Source organism: Mauremys reevesii, linkage group 2 (assembly GCF_016161935.1).
Source record: "Mauremys reevesii isolate NIE-2019 linkage group 2, ASM1616193v1, whole genome shotgun sequence".
Taxonomy (NCBI): domain Eukaryota; kingdom Metazoa; phylum Chordata; order Testudines; family Geoemydidae; genus Mauremys; species Mauremys reevesii.
Genome location: NC_052624.1, coordinates 251,146,407 through 251,165,767, shown reverse-complemented (window position 1 = coordinate 251,165,767; position 19,361 = coordinate 251,146,407). Strand labels below are relative to the sequence as shown.

The window sequence follows — 19,361 nt, the reverse complement described above, 5'->3', positions numbered from 1 at the left end:
GCCCCTGTGGCCCAGTGCATACCAGTGTGAAAGGTGACTCAGGGCTGCTGTATTGCGGGCAGGAAAGGCCATTAGGACGCAGTCAGCAGCTGCTCTTGGCCTTATAGTAGCCACAGGCTGGATTGGGCCTGGTGTGAAAGCAGCTAAGCAGCTTATACATACACAACATGCAGCTGATTTACAGAGCAGTAAGTTCATTGCACTAGCCCTCATGAAGGCAGTCTAAGGCTCTAGGTCATGTTGATGTGCCGGTGCTGCTGCCTTTATGCACATGCTAGTCATGGCTAGTACTATCTTAGGTACTGACACTGCCCCCCCCCATCCCCGCGCCCTTCCCCATTGCCCTCGTAGCTGAGCACCTCACAGTCGTTAAAGGATTTACCCTCACAACCCAGGAGGCTGGGCAGTGCTGTTATCCCCATTTCACAAATGTGGCACTAAGGCACAGCAGACCTAAGGGCTGGCATCACAAAGGGCCTTAGGCACCCATCTGCCATGTTAGGCACCTAAATCTCTGAGTTAGGCATTCACTGGCATCCCTGCTCAGCTGCCACCCAACCCGACCAGTGCCTACGTTTTTGCTGTAAACGTTTCCTGTCCCCCTATGGTTCTGCCTCTAGGCTTGTGCTCTGCCGCGCCACGCCAAGATGCCAGCGGCCTTAGCCTCAGAGCAATTCACAAAGATGTGCCTTCACCTGGTTTGCCTGCAGGGCCTGATGTGCTGGGCATGCTCAGGGACATCCTAATGCCACACAGAACCGCCAAAGGGGAGCCCCTCGCATAACCTTTAGCCCCGAGGGTTAGCACACTCACCTGAGGTGGGAGAAACCCCCCACCTAATTAAGAGAAGGGACTTAAGCAGGGCTCTGCCAGCTGTCAGATGAGTGCTCTGGCCACTGAGCTATGGGATAATCTGATGGGGAGCAACCTCAGTCTCACCTTTGGAAACTATTGCACATTGGCTAATTAATTAACGTCATTGGAGCGGGGCACTGGATCATGGGTTTTCCACCTGCTAGATATGCCTCCTCCCCCTCCAACCCAGGCTGGAGGCAGTCTCACTTGCTGGCCCAGTGACGCTTTCATTACTTTGCCGCCATGGAATGGCTTCAGCAGGCGCGCTTGAGGGAGCCCCCACGTCAGAATAGCCCCTAGTTCAGCAGTTTGCACACTCTCCTCAGAGGCAAGAGACCATGGGTGGTGCATGAAGCTTCCCCTTGGGGAGGGTAGCACCTGTCCTGCCTCTTCCAGCTGAGCCCCCCCCCCCCAACCCCTTCCGGCCGAGGCCATGCTCCCACTCACTGCTCTCATTTCCCCCCCGCCCCAGTGGCCTGGGGCATGGGCGGGGAGCTGAAAGCTCTGCCCCAGCCTCCCCCATGGCCCTGGTCTGTGTATGTGTGTGTGTGCAGGGGGGGGTGCTGAGACCTTATCAGGGCCTTGGAGGTCGGGGGGAGGGCGGGGGGGGGCTGAGCGGTCAGCCCCGACCGGGACTACTGCAGAACTCTTGGCCCTGACAGGAGCTCTGAACCCAGAGCCCCTCTCCTGTTCCTCCCTTTCTGCCCTCAGCCCCATCTATGGCCCCCCCACCCCATTCCACCCCGTCTCCCACAGCCTCGCCCCTGTTTCACACACCCCCACTCCGCCTCCCCCCCACCCCACTCGCTCCTTTCGGTACCCCCCCTCGCTGTGGGGGGAAAAGCTCAGGGCCGCAGCATGGAGCAAGAGCTCCTCCAGAGTCAAGGCTTGGTGGGGAAAATTTTTCCAGGGCCCCAAATTGGCCGGGTCCCCTGGGTACAGATCCCATGGGTTCCTCTCCAACTGCCTCCCTCCCCACCCCCCACAATGTCACGAGGTTTGGGGAGGCTTAGTCTCCCCCAGCTGCTATTATGCACTGGCCAGGCAGGAGTCCCCAGCCTCCCGTTCAGCAGCCATCTTGTCAGGTAGAAGCAGCCTGGAAGGATGGGAATCTCCTACATCCCAAGTAAGTACCTAACCACTGGGCCTCCTCTTCTTCACAAGCCTCTCAGTATGCCAGGAGCTGGTTCATGGCTGAGACTCACTAGCCGAGCCAGACACCTCCCTGAAGCCCAGCTTAGGTACCTACTTCTCTGAGAGTGAGAGAGGGTTTAGGACACATCCAGCATCTTTGGCATCTTCCATTGGCTAACGTAGGTTTCTACCAACTCAGTGTGCTGGCTTTCGTGAAGCCCATGCTTAGCTCTCCCCCTCCACCCTGCCCCCCCCCCCCGGGCTGCACTGTATTAGGAGTCTTGGTGCCTAATTCAGGGTCGTGACTGCCAGTGATTTGCAAGGCACCTAAAAGTTATTGCACTGTCTGCCTATGGCCCTTGGTGGCACTTGCCCAAGGTCAGACAGGCCATGGAAGAGCAAGGACATGAACCGAGCTTTCCTGGCTACTGCCTTGAGCAGCTCCATCTGCTGAATGGGGTGGAAGACGGGGCCATTGCTTATGTATACATCCATGCTGTGGCTTTTGGGACAGTGACCGAAAAACCTGGCTAAGCAGAGGGAGCAGAAAAGCAGTTTACAAACTGCACACATGGGAAGAGGGACTTTTGCCAACTGTAATTATTATAGTGGCTCAATGCTGGCATACACCAAGCCCTAGGGGTGCTACTCAGCAGCTAGGCCTTACAGATGCTAGCCATGGTGGGTCCCAGTCAGCTGTATGGCTAATGGAAAGGATAGTTTACTGGGACTGGCAGGAAAGGTTGCAAATACTCCAGGTACAGAGCTTTAAAAAGTCACCGTTCATGTGAGCAATGTTAAGGTCTCTGGGGTGGTCCAACTGAGCATCAGGGATCTTCGGGCCTAATGCCTCAGGGGGGCCCTCGCCAGTCCAGTTAGGAACTTGCTGGGTTAGTCTCGCTCATTGGGGCTCTGCTGCACTGACTCCCTGCCCAGCTTCTGCTGCTGTCCTATCAGTCCCCCAGAGACCTGCATTCAGCTGTAACATCAGGCAGGCACAGGCTCTGCATACAGTTCCTGGGAGTTCCTCTCAGTATGTCGCTTCTCTGTAGCTCCTGGCTCCCAGGCTTGCCCAATCCCTTCCTAGTCAGAGTCCTTCCTCCCACCTGGCCAGGAGGAAGGATAAGTGCAAGGGGAGGAGGGTTAATGGGAGTTGGAGTCGCCTGCCTAGCAGATCCAGCATGACAATCAGCTTTGAAAATGTGCGTCTGTTTGCTATGAAGCTTGGGGCAGTGCCCCATTCAATTAGCCCACATTCGCTGCCTTTGTTTTATGAAACTCATGGGGGGCCTCAGTGCATGAATCAAACACTACACCAGTGTAAGACTGTGCTTTGCTTCCCATGAAATACAGCTGCTATTGTGACTTCCAGTCCCTACTTATAAATACACGAGTATTGACTCCAGCGCTTGAGTAATGGGTATTTTCATCAGCCCCTCTTGAGTCCTTCATAATAAGTGCTACTTCTACTTTTCTGGAAAGTTTCTTAGAGACACAAAGAGGAAATGGAAAAACAGTACCTAATAATGCACTATATACCAATGAACCTGTTGGACACCAGTCTCTCTTACATATGAATATTTATTATTTTCCTTCTGAAAAATGTACAAAAAAATAAAATACCTGTATTTATAGTTTAGCAATCCCCTCTCCCATTTACAACACTATTAAGTTACATGAGCTATTACCTTAATATAAACGCACACTGTTTATACATAAAGCTTCCTTGCTTGCCAGAGAGAGGGGCTGTCACAAAATTTGGCACAAACACACTTGTTTGTATCTTATCACAATTTAAAGGAAGTGGGGAAGGGACTAAACATTTTACATACTTTACACTTTAAAAGTCTCAGGAAGAGCATTCATTTCCAGTTCCATGTCACACTACGTGCTGCATTCAGAACAGCGGTGCAGCTTCGTTTTTATTGATAGCACTGAAGCCATCAGTTCCACTCAATCTGCAACTTTTAAACAATCCATAGCATGAAATAGAGGAAAATAAACAGGAACGGTGTCTGAAACAATATCATCTGTAGTTCCTTGTTCAACACACTGTGCAAGAGAAGAGAGCGCAGGAGATACACACAAGAACGAAAAGTCAATTTTTTTTCTGAGTGTGTGTGTGTGTGCGCCCTTCAGTGGCAAAAATTCTCCAAACCTCACCAAACAGTAGTTATCACTAATCTTGGGGGGGGGGGGGTGAAAGGGGAGGGGGAGGAGGAGGCGCCCTTTCCCCACCAACAAAAAATGTAGCCTTCAAAACAGGGGTTACAATTCTATGCATTTGCTTTGGGCTATAAGCAGCTGAAATATGTTGGAGCCGCATCAGACTTTAGATTTTTTATTGCATAGTTTGGCTTTCATAATAAGGCATTCAATGGACGGCTATACAAACAAATTTATGAAACGAACCACTGACCGCTCAGGAAGTACTACTGCTTGCATTATAGCTTTGGTCTTTTGTGGGACAGCTTCTACGCACAGTCCTGTTGGAATGTTTAAAAACTAGTGTAACATCTGTAAACACTAAGCTGCCCTTAAGTGTAAAGCGCTCCATGCACCAGCTGCCTTTCGGACTCCACTCGTTCATATTCAGGACTCCTCGTTTGCAGGAGGAGATTTTTGTTCTTTTAAACCAATAACCACAAAGTGCCAAAAAAAAAACAACCCAACCCAGCAAGCTAACACAGGCATTTTTGTCCTCTGTTGCACCATTGCCAAAGCTCACTCCCATTTAAATTAGGAGCACATTTTAAATGTAAGCTACGTTATTCATCATAGGATTTGATGACAGATACATGTTTTAACCAGTATGAATGTAAATAAATGCATGGGATTTTTCCAGGCCAGCTGAAGCCTTTGACCCAATGTGTAATGGATATTTAGACTGGACAGAGGCGCTCTCCCATTGTTCTAGGCGCGTGAGTTACTGGCACTGGGCCTTCCTGTGACTTGAACGCCTCCTTTTGATGAAAAGCCCTGAAAGGCGAGTTCAGGGTCCTGTGGTTCTCCTTCTACAACTCATGCTGTTACTAAAACCTAAAGCAGGGCAGCAAGCTGTGTTCTCTGTATGGCTTTAGGTGCTTGTGATGCCATCCGCTGGAGCCCCTAAACTTCAGATCAGTAACGCTGAAGAAGAAACAACTAGCAGATTTGCTTAATGTAGCTATATTCGTCACTGTTAACCCTGTCTCTATATCGGGCCAAATCCAAAGAGGTCTTTAGCTTCAGGAAGGCTACCTGTGTGAGTAAAGCCAGAAGGATTTGGCCATTCTGTCACTGTCATGGGATCCTAAACATTTTATTCTAAAGTGTATTTTACAAAATCTTTTCAGTTAATCTTGGATGCGCCTTCCCTTTTGCAGATTGTGCACAAGCTGCAGCTCCTGAGCCTGGGATTAGAAAGATATTTTGTCTCACCCCTGTTCACATTTCCTAAAACCCAGCAGTTCTCACCCGTCCTAAGCTAGCAAGCAGCAGTGCTCCAGGACAGTGGGACACACTGCAACCCACAGGACATTCATATCGTATCAGTTATGCAGGCAAGAAGGAATAAACACATTCCTGGGGGAGGGAATGCAAAGTCCATTATTAACCCAAGCGCTGCTGCTCCATGTGCAGGTTTTGCTGAGCCTTTCTTTATCTATGTCAACTATGTGGTGAATCCAGAATCCCCACTGACATCTGCCAAATTGATGTGTATTGCTAAACAGCCTAGTATCAAAAGCCACAGATGGGTAAAATAGATAAAAGAGCTTGCCTGATATCAAAGGGCTCATATGCTTGTTTACCTTTACTCACAGGCTTAACTTTAAGTACATGAGTAGCCCCACTGGGCCCTTGTGAGATGTCTTAGAATCCCAAAAAATTCTTCCATTTAAAAAAGAAAAATACAAGAACAAATCCAACAACTCAGCAGGACTGTGCATCATACCCAGGCCTGAATCTAACCTGCCAGAATTCACTTATTTTTATGAAGAGTCAGAAATAAAGATCTGGCCCAAGTCAGGGTAGATCTTTGCTCCAAACAAAAGCCAAATTCAAATACCACCAGATTCCTATGAAAAGGCCATGACACACCATTCAGCACTACTTAATGCAGAGCAAGCTGCAGCTGGGGAGGGGAAATAGAAAAAAATAGAAGATCTACAGTGCAGACAGAAATACAGCAAAAAGCAGATTCTGGATACGTTGGGTTTGAGTCTCCCCTGAACCGTGCCTGGGTTCCAGTCCTGCAAATGGTTACGTACATGCTGAACTACTATTGCCAAGTATTGATGTCAATAGGACTACATACGTGAGTACAGGGTTGGGAGCTTACATCTGTACAAAGCATGTGTTAAAACAATACCACCAGATCAGACTGGCAGCATTTTACACCCACCTTTGCACAGATGGAAATGACAACACGAGGTGCAAAGCAAGAGAGAATCAGGCCCATTAACCTGGGCAAACATTTCTGCAGGTGGCCATTGCAACAACATGACTGAAATGGACCAGCATGGAGGCAGAAAGGAAAGGATTTTGGAGAGAAAAAAAAGACACACACCAAGAGAACCACCAAACAATTGAGTGCATTCAACTTTTAGAAGCAATGGACCAAATTCATCCCCAAATTTAGCCCTTTGAAGTTAATAGAGTTACACCTGGGAGGAATTTGGCCTGATACTTGTAAATATTCCAGTATAAATACTGAACCAAACCCATGAATCAGATGTGAATATTAGCTTCCCAGCACAGCCTCACCTCTCAGCAGTTTGCAGAAATCTAAACCTCTCGGAGAGGAGAGACTCGGTTCACCCTTAATCCAAACACAAAAAACCGCAGTGGCAGTAAACATGCCCATGTACAGTAGGTTAAAATATATTATTGCATATTATAAACATTATATACAAGGTTAAAAATGGTATTTTTTCCAGCTTACTTACAAATTACAATATAGATGAATGCCTTACTTACACGTCCTCGTTGCTACATGCGGAGAACTACCAGAGTATTTGGCAAGACTTTGCACTACAGAGCAACAGGCATCATTTTGAGCAGGTGAATTCAGTTGGCCACTTTCCCCATCTTTAGCACTGCACCAATTAGTAGCATCAGATTTTCTGGCAACTGATTGTGGAGGGGGCTATCGTTAAAGCGATTTCAACCAGATTTCCCAAGTTGGACCAATACAATTCCTTTCCCTCATTTAGCGGGCACTTGTGCTGTTTTAACATCTGGGTTCAAAAGTTGCTATTTCACATGAGCCGGGGGTGACTGGTCTGGTAATCGTTTGTACATTGAAGAGGGGGGAGCAATAAATAAGGGGTCAAGTGAACGTGTGGCCTCCTGCTTGACAGAATCAAGTCACGGTTTGTTTTTAGTGTTGAATAACAGAGTGGGCAACATTTTCAATGCATTTTTGTAACAGCTTCTCTGATCAGCGTCGACAAGTCTGCCAGGGTCCCGGGGAATGTTCCTCTTCACAACAAGGATGAAATGCTGTGGTTCCTCAGGAAAGGGCCCTGAGCTGGGCTAGATCTCAGTCAGCGTGATCTTGAAGCCTTCCACAGTGCTCTCCATATTCAGGATGAAAGTGTCCTCGTTGGAGTAGTGCTCAATGATGTTATCATCCATGTTTACCAAGATTCTGGTGAAAATGAAGAAATCAGTATTCTTACATACATGGCCAATCAAGGGGAAGATTCTGCACACTTGCCCAAAGCAATGCTGCCTGGCTAGGTGTATTCGCTGCCTAATCCTGACTGACCCCAAACTGCGTGGGCGGGAGGCTATAAGGGACATATAGCCAGGGCCGGTGCAAAGATGTTTCACGCCCTAGGCGAAACTTCCACCTTGGGCCCTCCCTCGTCCCCGAGCCCCCGCCCTGAGGCCCCCCCTCCCATGGCAGCTCCCCCTCCGCCCTCAGGTGCCCCCTCCTGCGGCAGCTCCCCACCCCCTACCCTGAAGCACCCCCCCAGCCCCAGCTCACCCCTGCTCCGCCTCCACCCCGAGCACGCTGTCGCTGCTTCACTTCTCCTGCCTCCCAGGCTTGCGGCACCAATCAGCTTAGGCGCCGCAAGCCTGGGAGGCGGGAGAAGTGAAGCAGCCACAACATGCTCGGGGAGGAGGCGGGGCAGGGCTGAGCTAGGGCGGGGAGTTCCCCTGTGTGCCGCCCCTTACTTGCTGCAGGCGGCCCTCCCCGCGCTCCCCTGCCCCAGGTCCCTCCGTCTAAATGCCAGCGGCGACCGGGGCGGCCGAAGATCCGGCCGCCGCGGTCGCTGCCGAAGAAAATGCCACCCCCCAAATTCTAGTGCCCTAGGCGATCTCGCCTAAATGGTTGCATCGGCCCTGCATACAGCGATCTCTTTCAGAGTCCCACTGATGAAATCTCTTCCACTTCCTGAAGAGAATAGAATAGCCCCCTCCCACACTCCCTCCTTCGGCCATGCACTGTGAAATCTCAGTGGGGGTGGGAGAATGGATTTAGTTGGTTTTATTTTCTTTACTTATAGCCTCTGGACTAGAGGAAGCTGCCAGAGCTGGGTCTCCTGTAGTACTTATAAGCTCTGCAGGACAAAAGAGAGCTGCCAGGGGCAGGACATCTGTGGAGTTTATAAACTGCGTGGAAGTAGAGCTACAGCCAAAGCTTCTGCATCCTGCAACTCTAACAAAGCTTCCCCACTCTCCCTGCCCCGGTAGCTCATATTTGCCTGCACAGGTGTTGGGCTGCCCAAATGCATCTTGCTACTCCCAGCCTGCTGTATAGACACATGGAGGGTTACTGCTAGGTGAGTCAATGATCTTTGGGAAATGATTTGTAGCTGGGTGTGAAGCCTGAGCTACATCACATGTGGTGGGCTGGCGTAAAGGTGAGACTATAACATGTTTCCTCGTTTGTTTTGACAAAAATAGCTTCTTCTAAGAAACGTAACAGCTGAATATGGTGTTAGGAAGAAACTGACTTAAAAAGCAAACTGGAATTTCTTTGGAAGCCATCGAAATTCCCCCCCAGACACTTTGTTCAGGTAGAATTAAGGCTGTAAATAGATGCCAATTAATTTAAAATGATGTTACTAGAATATTGTCATTATTTCAAAGGAAACATTGGAACTCAGGATATTAAGGTTTGGGAGGTGGGAGGTTGGTTGTTTTTAAAATATTGGTACATTTGAATCATTGTAAAAGGTCTAAAGTTACTGAGCTAATGTTCTAATATTGAACATAGCTCTGCCCGTCCCTCAACTACCTGCTCCCTGTCAAACTTTCAGCTCTGGGGCCATAGACTATTCCAGGAAACTCTACATCCTGTCAAGTCCATTCTGCATGCACCCACTAGTTAAAGGCTGGAGAACCAATAGGCCAGTAAATCATAAAGATTACTTATATGTTCTGCACAGGACTCTGCTCTCACCCCATTATGGGCTTGATACCCAGCTGTACCCCATTTTGATTTAGTTGGGTTTGGTCCTGCTTTGAGCAGGGGGTTGGACTAGATGACCTCCTGAGGTCCCTTCCAACCCTGAGATTCTATGATTCATTCAGTCCATAAATATTGAACCTACGTGCTCCAGACACAGACTAGAGATCAACTTTTTCAATATTGTTCACCCTTTGTCATCTATTTGGGTTTGGGACTTGCTTCCTATTAGGTATTTGTACAGCACAGAGCACAATGGGGCCATGATCTTAGCTGCAGTCTCTGGGCACTACTGTACCAAAAAATCATGATGATTAGTTAAGGTTTTACTTTCTCTTACCCCTTTTTGCTTTTCTTGTAAAGTTTTGCAATCTTTTCTACTGGAAGCCCATATTTCTCAGATATCTGAAATCATTAAACAACGACAACAACAAGAATTAAAGATAAACGAGGAATAGGAAAAACATTCTGTACCTTTAGGATAAGATCTTGAAGCACCAACTCATGCAGACGCTTTTAGCAAATATATATATATATATATATTTCCCATGTTAAAAGGGCCACCACCAACCTACTTTCATGGACAATGGGGCCTAACTGAAGACTGTTGTGCTCTGGAGAGGGATAATCCTAAATAACTAGATTTTTATAAAAACACTCATCAGTCCAGCACCAAGAAACATGGTAACTATAATCACCTTTGAGGGCGACCCAGCAAAGCAGTTTAAGAGTTCCTCCTAGTGCTCTGCTCCAGCAGTTAACATTTCTTGTCACTGGTCACATTTGCGCATTTAGCAAGGCCATTAATATACCTTCCGTATAATCAAATGCAATTTCTCATTCTGCTGACAGTGGTGGTTTTCTATGCAGGGAGCTTATGCTCCTGGCATCCATTCCTGGAGCACAAGTCTGCAGGGACACCTTAACCACAGAATGAAAGATGGGCTGTCACTGGCTCACCCACAACCTGGATTAGAACTGGTTAACCAATGAAAAAAATGTATGCACATTTTCATTTTTCATCAAATTTCTTTTTTTGTTCAAATTTTTAACCAGCTATAGGCTGACTCCCTGAGGCACACAGGGCCTCCCAGAGGATTCAGGGGGCCTGGTGTCTTCCCCGGCACTTCGGCGGCGGGTCCTGGGGCGGAAGGACCCCCCCACCGCTGAATTGCTGCCGAAGACCTGGAGCAGAAGCAGCTTCCAGGGGCCTGGGCCCCGCGAGAGTTTTCTGGGGCCCCTGGAGCAAATGAAGGACCCTGCTCCAGGGGCCCCAAAAAACTCTCATGTGGGCCCCTGCGGGGCCCAGGGCCTGGGGCAAATTGCCCCACTTGCCCCCCCTCTGGGCAGCCCTGGAGGCACATCAGAAAAGTTCATTAAACCAGAAGGCTTTCAAAAACATCTCTTGAGATGTGTCCATGGGTGAACCAGAATGTACAAGAGAACTTTTGAAGGATGACATCTTAGCTAACTGAAATTACCAAGGACAAATCCACTCCATTGTAATGCTTTAGGCAGCCCTTTGCATAGGTGGCAGTTCACTGGTAACTTCTTTGATGCTCATTATAACAGCATAACTCATGCCACGATAAACCCATTTAATGTTTACCGAGATAGTAATTCCAGTATTCATCAATCTTATACCAATTTCATTTCAGAATTATTACTTCGTTCTTTGGGGAGGAGCTCTGTGTCTCTTTTTTCCTTTAAAGGAAGGGCAAAAGCAGATTGTTCCAAAAGGGAAAATAATTATGTCAAAGGGAGTGTCTCTGTCACAGACTGTTCCAGGCAAGAGGACGCCACAAGCATCCAGTCAAACTATTTGCCTTCTCCCAGGTGAAATTAAATTATGTTGCAACTAAATAGTTCATTCTCTGCCTGTATTAGAGATGTGAAATGCACAATTAAAAATTCATTTTGAGTAAAGACTGTCAGACATCAGCCACTAGAAAGTCCTAGGTAGGGTGTGTGTGCGTGTGCGTGTGTGTGTGTTCAGCATGACTTTGAGAAAATGGAATGTTTTCAAAAGCTCAATGAGAATAATTGCTGTGAAATGGAGAATGAAGAGCAACAAATACCCAGTACTCCAGCACCAAAGGCAGTCTCAGAAGTAAAGGCAAATGCTACTACAAAAATCAAAACATGGCTTCCTAACATCAAGGAGTGGTCATGACCAGAGCCTCCTAGGAAGTCTGTAGGGACGTTGAAAGACTGATCTAATTTATCTGAGAAGTGCTTGGAAATGATGGGTGTTGTGTAGAAGCTAACAGATAAGGCACCAACAGATGGCGCTCAAGAATATATAGTATAATTCCTGGATTTTTCAGGACCAATAAAACGTGTTGGGCACTGCAAATGGCTGTATCTGGCCGCTCTGACAATGGGCCTGGTAGGAACCGCAAGACTAGATCAGGGAGATTTGATAAGAGATTCAGGTGCCATCCACACTTCCCATAAGGAATGTGATGCAGTTTAAATTTTGGCAGTGTGGTTTCCATGTGAAATTTGCCAACTGTCAATTTTATTAGGGTTGTGCTTTGTCAGGCTGGTGCTCTCAATCATGGCTCTGACATGGTTCATTGCCTCTGGAAATGGCTGGATGTGCTAATGCTAGGCCTGGTCCCATATTAGCATTCGTATTACAATAACACCAAGAGGTCTCCATGAGGATCAAGGACCCATCGCATTAGGCACTTCACAGCCATGTAGTAAAGCACAGTCGCTGTCCCAAAGAGCTCACAATCTAACGTAAACAAAACATAACAGGTGGGTTTATCAAACATGAAGAGGGATAGGAGAGAGAAAGGACACGGGTAACACTGAAAAGATCATGCAAGATTCTGAGCACTCTCAATTCCCACTGGTTTCCATGGGAGTGGGGGTTCTCAGTATCTCCCAGGCCTATGCAGCAGCTTGCAGGGCCAGGCCCATTGTTCACAGAAGGATGGTGAAGATGTTCTAAACTGATTTGCATTAAAAACCAGTTAACACTCTGCTAACGTGAAGAAGGCTTGAGAGGTGAGGTTTGTGCCTTAGTTAACAGCATGTAACTGCTTGCAAAGTTAGACTCCAATCCTGCATTGTGATCGAAGCAGGTGGGCTGCTGCGGGCATGTAGCTCACATTGCAGTATTGGAGGCTTAGCGAGTATCCTCATCAAACTAATCACAGTCAGTATTGCTACTCGGGAAAGCTCTTTCACCGCTTTTTATTCTCCTCCAAGGAGGCAGGGTGGTTACAAGTGTCAAGAGGGGAACATACCTATAGATGTGCATACTGTCTGGGAGAGGAGGAAAGAAAGAGAGACAGCAGATTAAGGCTAAAAGGTGAAACTCTGAAAGTAATTTAGCTGAAATGAAAACCAGAAGTGATAGAAAAAGTGTCGAAGTCTGATTGCTAAAAGGGGGGAGGTTTAAAAGTACATGCAAGGCAAATTGCCCTGTCACTGTAACTCAAGAAGAGGCAAGGGAATCCGTAAGAGTAGCTGCCATTTCCAGGCATTAAATTCCCATTTCCTCCTTTTATTTCCCCATTATTATCTGTATTACCGTTGCACCCAGGAGCTCGAGTCATGGACCCATTTTGCTAGGCACTGGAGAAACACAGAATCCCGCAATCCTTGTTGAGTAGTGACCAGGGGTCAGATAATATCAGGTAAGTGGCTGCTGCTCTCAGGTGTTCCCAAGTCTACACTTTCATTTGAAAAAAAGCATTAAGAGTCTGTCCCTGTTGGTTGGGAAGAAATCCTTGAACATGTTACTCAAATGTAAAGTAGTGCAGCAATGTCTGCCTGAGTCTGCAGACAGGCTCAATTAACAGGTGTGTGACAGATACGGACTGTCCCTTTCACCTCACTGGGGAGCTGACTCTGAAGCCTAATGATGACTTAAATGTCACTATTTTAACAAGCTATTAACACAGCTACATGAAAGAGTTGCTGAATTTGTATCTCTGTCCCATGGCAATGTTTATTGAAAACGTCAAGCAGACATGGAAAAGAAAAATCTTCCTGTCCCAAGGCCGTTCGACAGCAGCTAATGCATAGCATACTGCACATACCAAGGCAAAGCTTTCCTGGGAAGCCTCAGTGGACCTAAGATACACGTACCACATGTTTTTGCAAGTGGTTTGGGATGTCCCATTCTATGTATATTATTAGGAGATACTTTGGGGAATGCCTTGTTTGCCAAACCCTAGGGCAGGTGCAGGATTTATATAACGTGTCCGGATTACTGGGCTTTGGGAAATACCTGAAGTTGATTGAGTTAAGCACATTTCTGAGGAACCACTAAAGATTCTGCCAACTACTTAGAATAGTAAACTATGGAGGCAGGGCTTAGAGCGGGGTTATGGGAAAGCCTCTGATTCAGAAGGCTCTGAAAAGGAGCAGCCACTGCAAACGTGCTAGAATCCTAAAGTCCTGTTATAGAATCAGAGAATTTAGAGATGTACTGTCAGGGCATCTCATTTAACACCCTCTTCCAAAGCAGGAGAGTTGGGAGTAGGGATCCTTCCAAAGCAGGCTAGTATGCAGAATATTCTCTGGAGATGTCACCAGTCTCATTATAAATAACCCAAATAATAGGACTTCTACCCTTCCCTCAGGGAGACTATAATACATTAGAACAGACCTCTCTGTTAGGAACATTATCCTAACATTCAGCCTTCATATTCCCTTCCTGTATTTCATCTCATTGCTCCTAGTTCGAGTGGTCACCCTTAAAATATTGGCCAATTGCCTCAGATAACTAAGGGCTTGTCCATGTGGCATGTTAGTCCGCACTAGAGGCATGTAAATTCTAGTGCGCACTAGCATGTTGTGCACTAACTGGCCCACATGGACCCTGCTGGTGCCGCAGGTGACAGCGGCAGTCATTGATCTGCTCAATTGCCTGCCTTTGTTTTCCGCGGCACGTCGGCAGAAGGTCCTTCTTCGGCGGCGCGACGGGAACGGAATCGGAAGCTCCCGTGTGCCCCGTGGGGAGCGCACAAAATGCCGCCCCCCGAATCCTGGCACCCTAGGCGACCGCCTAGGGTCGCCTTATGGAAGCGCCGGCCCTGGAGCTCTCCTTTCTTTACTATAACAATGAACGAGACTCCTAAATAGCTAAAAAATATCCTTGGCACTTTATAGTCTTTTGAGTAAGCGATCTGTTGATATCACATAGGCCAATATTGGCCTAAAACACTATCTTTAAACATCTTTCTTTCTATTACTAATTTGTTAAGCACAAATAGCGCCCTCTGTGTTTACATAAAGAAAGACGGGGTCCCTGCTCAGAGGAGTTTGCTGTCTGAATGTAAATTGACGTAAGACATGGCACAAAGGGAGAAGCTGTGAGGATGATGTTAGTTTAGAGATTTTGGTTGTTTTTGTTTAATCTTTCTCTTCCTGCAGCCTGCCCCCTGCCTGTGCAGTGGATTATATCTCCTCACTCCACCAATCCCTGTTCCAGGGGTGGGCAAACTATGGCCTGCAGACCATGTCCAGCCCATCAGATGTTTTAATCCAGCCCTCGAGCTGCTGCCGGGGAGCAGGGTCTGGGGCTTGCCCCACTCCAGTGCTCCAGCTGGGGAGCGGGGTCAGGGGCTTGCTCCACTCCGTGTGTGCCATGGCTCCCAAAAGCAGTGGTATGTCTCCCCTCCGGCTCCCAGCCAGGGGGCTCCGCACGCTGCCCCAGCCCCAAGCACCTCCCCCGCAGCTCCCATTGGCTGAGAACCATGGCCAATGGGAGCTGCAGGGATGGCACCTGCGGACGGGGCAGCATGCAGAACTGCCTGGCTGGCAGGGCTGGTGCAACCCATTAGGCAACCTAGGCGGTCGGCTAGGGCACTAGCATTTGGGGGGCGGCATTTCAGGTCCTTTGACGGCAACTGCGGCGGCTGGATCTTCGGCCGCCCCAGTTGTCGTCGGCATTTAGGTGGAAGGAGCTGGGGCAGGGGGCCACGGGGAGGGCCGCCTGCAGCAAGTAAGGGGGGGGCAGCAGACAGGGGAACTCCCCGCCCCAGCTCACCTCTGCTCTGCCTCCTCCCCTGAGCACACCGCTCCGCTCTGCTTCTCTCCCTCCCAGGCTTGCGGCGCCAAACAGCTGATTGGCGCTGCAAACCTGGAAGGCAGGAGAAGTGGAGCAGCGACGGCGTGCTCAGGGAGGAGGCAGAGCAGAGGTGAGCTGAGGCGGGGACCTGCCGCACGGCTCCCCGGGCTGCTAGGAGCTGCTGCGGGGGGGCGGAGGGGGGCGCCACAGGGCAGGGGAATCTACTGCGGGGGGGGGCATCTCAGGGTGGGGGGGTGGGGAGCTGCTGCAGGGGGGGCGCCTTAGGGTGGAGGGAGGGGAAGAGCTGCCACGGGGGCGCAAGGTGGAAGTTTCGCCTAGGCCACGAAACATCCTTGCACCCACCCTGCTAGCTGGCACTGCACCTCCATGTAGGAGCTAAAGGGGGAACATGCTGCTGCTTCTGGGAGTCTGTAGCCTACACCCCTGTCCTCCTCCCATGCCCCAACCCCCTGCTCCACTGGGGTCTTGGAGATTACCAGCACAGCCCACAAAGCATGCAGTTCAGGATGGCCGGTTGGCTGGGAGGTGTTTTGATTCCTCCCTAGCTGGGAGTTAAAATTACTGCCGTCTCTCTGCAGCACAGCTGACTCCATGGGGAAGTTTACTCAGACAGTACATCTGACCCATTATATTCCAATTTTTGTCCAAACAGGTTCATTTGTTACTTTTTAGTAACCATGGGAGAGATATTCCCTGCTTGGGAGATGCCTGATTTTTTCCCTCTGCAGCTAGAATAAAGCAAATGGCCCCTTCTGGTCCTACATAGTGTAATTCTGGAAGTACTCTATTGAAATCAATGGAATTACATTGATTTAAAATCAACTCAAGCAAAAGCAGAATTAGGCCCCAGATGGTCAGCAATCAGCAGGAAAGCAGTGTTTCGTGATTGCTGATCTTTTTTTCGAGACACTACTGATACGTGTAACTGTTCTCTGCTGACCACGAGTGCCTCGAGTAAAAGGCAAGCATAGAAAGGACGAATATTTGCATCATGTCTTTGAGTCCGCCTACCTCTGAAACCTGAGATGGTAGCTATTCCCCAGAAAAGAGTAATCTGAGTAGGAAATTGACTGTTCTTTTGGAAAGTGATAGGAAGGAGAAGAATAAAACAAACCCTAAGGCTGAGAAAATACTGTCAAGTGTCATGGAAAATGTGGAGAACGCCAAAGACCAGGAAGTGGGATATACAAGAAAAATGTATATCTTGTAAATACAAAAGCAGAGTTTGAATTAGGATCACTCCATTATTCAGGAGTTTGAGCCTTATTCTGTCAAACCTTATTATTGAGTTTAGAGTGTGTAAAAATACAAATGACCTTCTCATAAAATGAACTGCTGGAAATACTGTGGGGAGAATACATGGTGCATGCAAATAAACAGCGTTTGGTATGGATTTCCCCATCATACCACCATTCTGCCTACCAATGAGAATGTTTGTTTTCCGAATGTGTCCAAGATCACTAAAATGAACATTTCACTCCCAGACTAGATTTCATCAGTGCTAAAAACATATTACTGAACCCACAGCCACGCCTGTGGACAGGAAACAGGAACTTTTTCTGTCTCTGAGCTACTTCTGCTATCTTTTCAAATGCACATTGCCTAGTGAATAGGCACAGAGATGAAGAGGACATTTAGGTCTAAATTGATTATAACACACCTGGAGCCCAGCTACAACAACAAGATCAAATCCTGTTATGTATCAGAGGGGTCGCCGTGTTAGTCTGGATCTGTAAAAGCAGCAAAGAGTCCTGTGACACCTTATAGACTAACAGACGTTTTGGAGCATGAGCTTTCGTGGGTGAATACCCACTTTGTCAGATGCATCGACGTTTGTTAGTCTATAAGGTGCCACAGGACTCTTTGCTGCTTTTACAGATCCTATTATAACATTATTAATTAGACAGCAAACTATTCAGGGCCCTTAGAACTACTTCATTAGCCAGCCATCTGTTCTCCCCTGCTACTGGCCTGTTATAGGGGACTGTAACCCAGCACATTTTGTTCTAGGCCTCTGCTGTTGGGCCGTATACAAGAACAAGCCCAACATTAACCCTGACAGTCCCAGTGTATTTTTTTAGTGCTCATAGCTGAGGACCTGGAAACAAGCTCTAAGTTGGTGATCCTGTCCCCTTCCCATTTCTCTTCTTAACTAAATTCTAACCTCCCTGCCTCACCCAGCCATCCCACCCACAGCTCACTGGCAATCTGACATTTCCCATCCCCCTCTCCACTCTGGGGTCTTCCCTGCACCCCACCAGACCTCACAGTGTGACCTTGACTGGTGCCAGGTCATCAAACTAGGATTAAATTTGGAGGTATCCACTGCTGATCAGGGATCACTGGATTGCAAGTAGCAGCAAAGCGAAATCAGAGAAGCAGAGCGGGCGCAGACAGTTCATAAAGGGAAGGTAGGTTACTTTGGAAGGCTGGAAAAGAAAGGGAGTTGCTGGCAGAAGGTATCAAGGAGAGGAGAGGACTGGCTCTTGCCAAGTAACCATTAACAATCCTTTCACCCCCAGCAAAGCAACCCCACAAAAGCCCCAGGAAAAGGGATATTCACAGTCAGAATCCTAAGGTTAAAAAGCATTAGCAGTGGACACACATGCAGTTGCTACAGGCAAAGGTTTAAAGAGCTCTGAATCCCTCTTGCATAGGGAGGCATGTTGGAACACGCAGTCTGACCCTATTTTCTTCTTCAAGCATTTGTTAATTACCTCAGTTTCTCAAGACCCATAAATCAGCTGTACGAATTAGTCTTATCTCATTGACCTGCTGACAGTAGTGAATTTCAGATAAGGAGACATGCTCTAGAAAGTCTTTATGAAGCAGTTAAATATGTATGAGGATGGCTTTGTGTGTGCACTATGTGTTCTAAGTAATACTTTGAGAATCTCAAGATTTTTCTTTCAGTGGAAGATTAATGAGGTAGGGTTGTGAGATACTTACCGCTTCCATTAGCCCCTTCACTGTGGGTGACTTTAGCATCAAAGCATCAAACACTTCATCAGTCTCTTTCCTCACATACAGAAGCACTGAAAGAGCAAGTATCAAATTTGGAGCAGGCACAGACAACTGAGCAGATGAAATACGTCTTATTAAATAGGAAGCCAAATATTAATCTTGAATCAATGACAAATCAACACAAATAATGAAAGCCAGATGCTGTTGTTAAAAAATAACACCGTCTCCTGTAAACGCTGATGTAAACTTGCAGGAGGCATATTGGCTAGTTTGGAAACATACAAAGAAAATTAAACCAATTACATTACATTTTTGAGGAATCCATGTTTTTGTGAATTTAAGATTAGTCAGTAGTTTTATTGAAATATGGGAAGTCCCAGTTAAAGAGCATTTGAGCTATTGCTTTGTAGATTTTCAGTCCCCGGGCTGAATCATGGGATCAAACGACTGAAATTATAACCAGTTCTCTCTGCAACCTATTTATAAGATTTGCACCTCTCTAACCTTTAGCCAAAAGGCTAGGGAAAGGAATTCAGAAAAGGCAAGTCTACTTCGTAAATTAAATTTGCCTTTAGCCAATACCCTGAGAAAAAAGTAAGTTTAAAAAAAAGTAACATTCTTTGATGTTACCATTTTGGCAACCTTAAATGTACACCCTCAAAATGAAATCTAGTCAATTTCACAGAATGAGTTAAACGTAATTTCAGGCACTACAGGGGAGTTATTCAAAGGCACAAATGGCAGTTAGGCACTTACTTCCCATTGATTTTCACCTGCCCTTTGTGGCTTTGAAAATCTCCTCCTCAGACCCCTGCCAATTTTTGTGGGTTTGCAATCAGAGTTTCCTGTCTGATCTAGATGTTTTTTTCTCTCTCCTCTTGCTGTGCTAAACACCCACACAGATAAAAGGGGAGACCGATTGGCTGGATATTCAGGGGAAACAGTGAAAGA

At 47.4% G+C, this 19,361-nt stretch overlaps 1 protein-coding gene across 1 annotated transcript in view; it reads right to left on the bottom strand.

Moving 5' to 3' along the window:
- Positions 1-4,106: 4,106 nt before the first annotated feature.
- The window catches only part of GRHL2 (grainyhead like transcription factor 2), a 103,871-nt gene continuing 88,616 nt past the window's right edge, over positions 4,107-19,361 (bottom strand). Inside the window, exons 14-16 of the mRNA XM_039527877.1 lie at positions 18,396-18,481; positions 9,732-9,796; positions 4,107-7,621 (exon numbers count right to left, since the gene is read on the bottom strand). Of these exons, the coding sequence (XP_039383811.1) occupies positions 7,507-7,621; positions 9,732-9,796; positions 18,396-18,481 (266 nt within the window). The 3' untranslated portion in view covers positions 4,107-7,506. The remainder of the gene's footprint in view (positions 7,622-9,731; positions 9,797-18,395; positions 18,482-19,361) is intronic.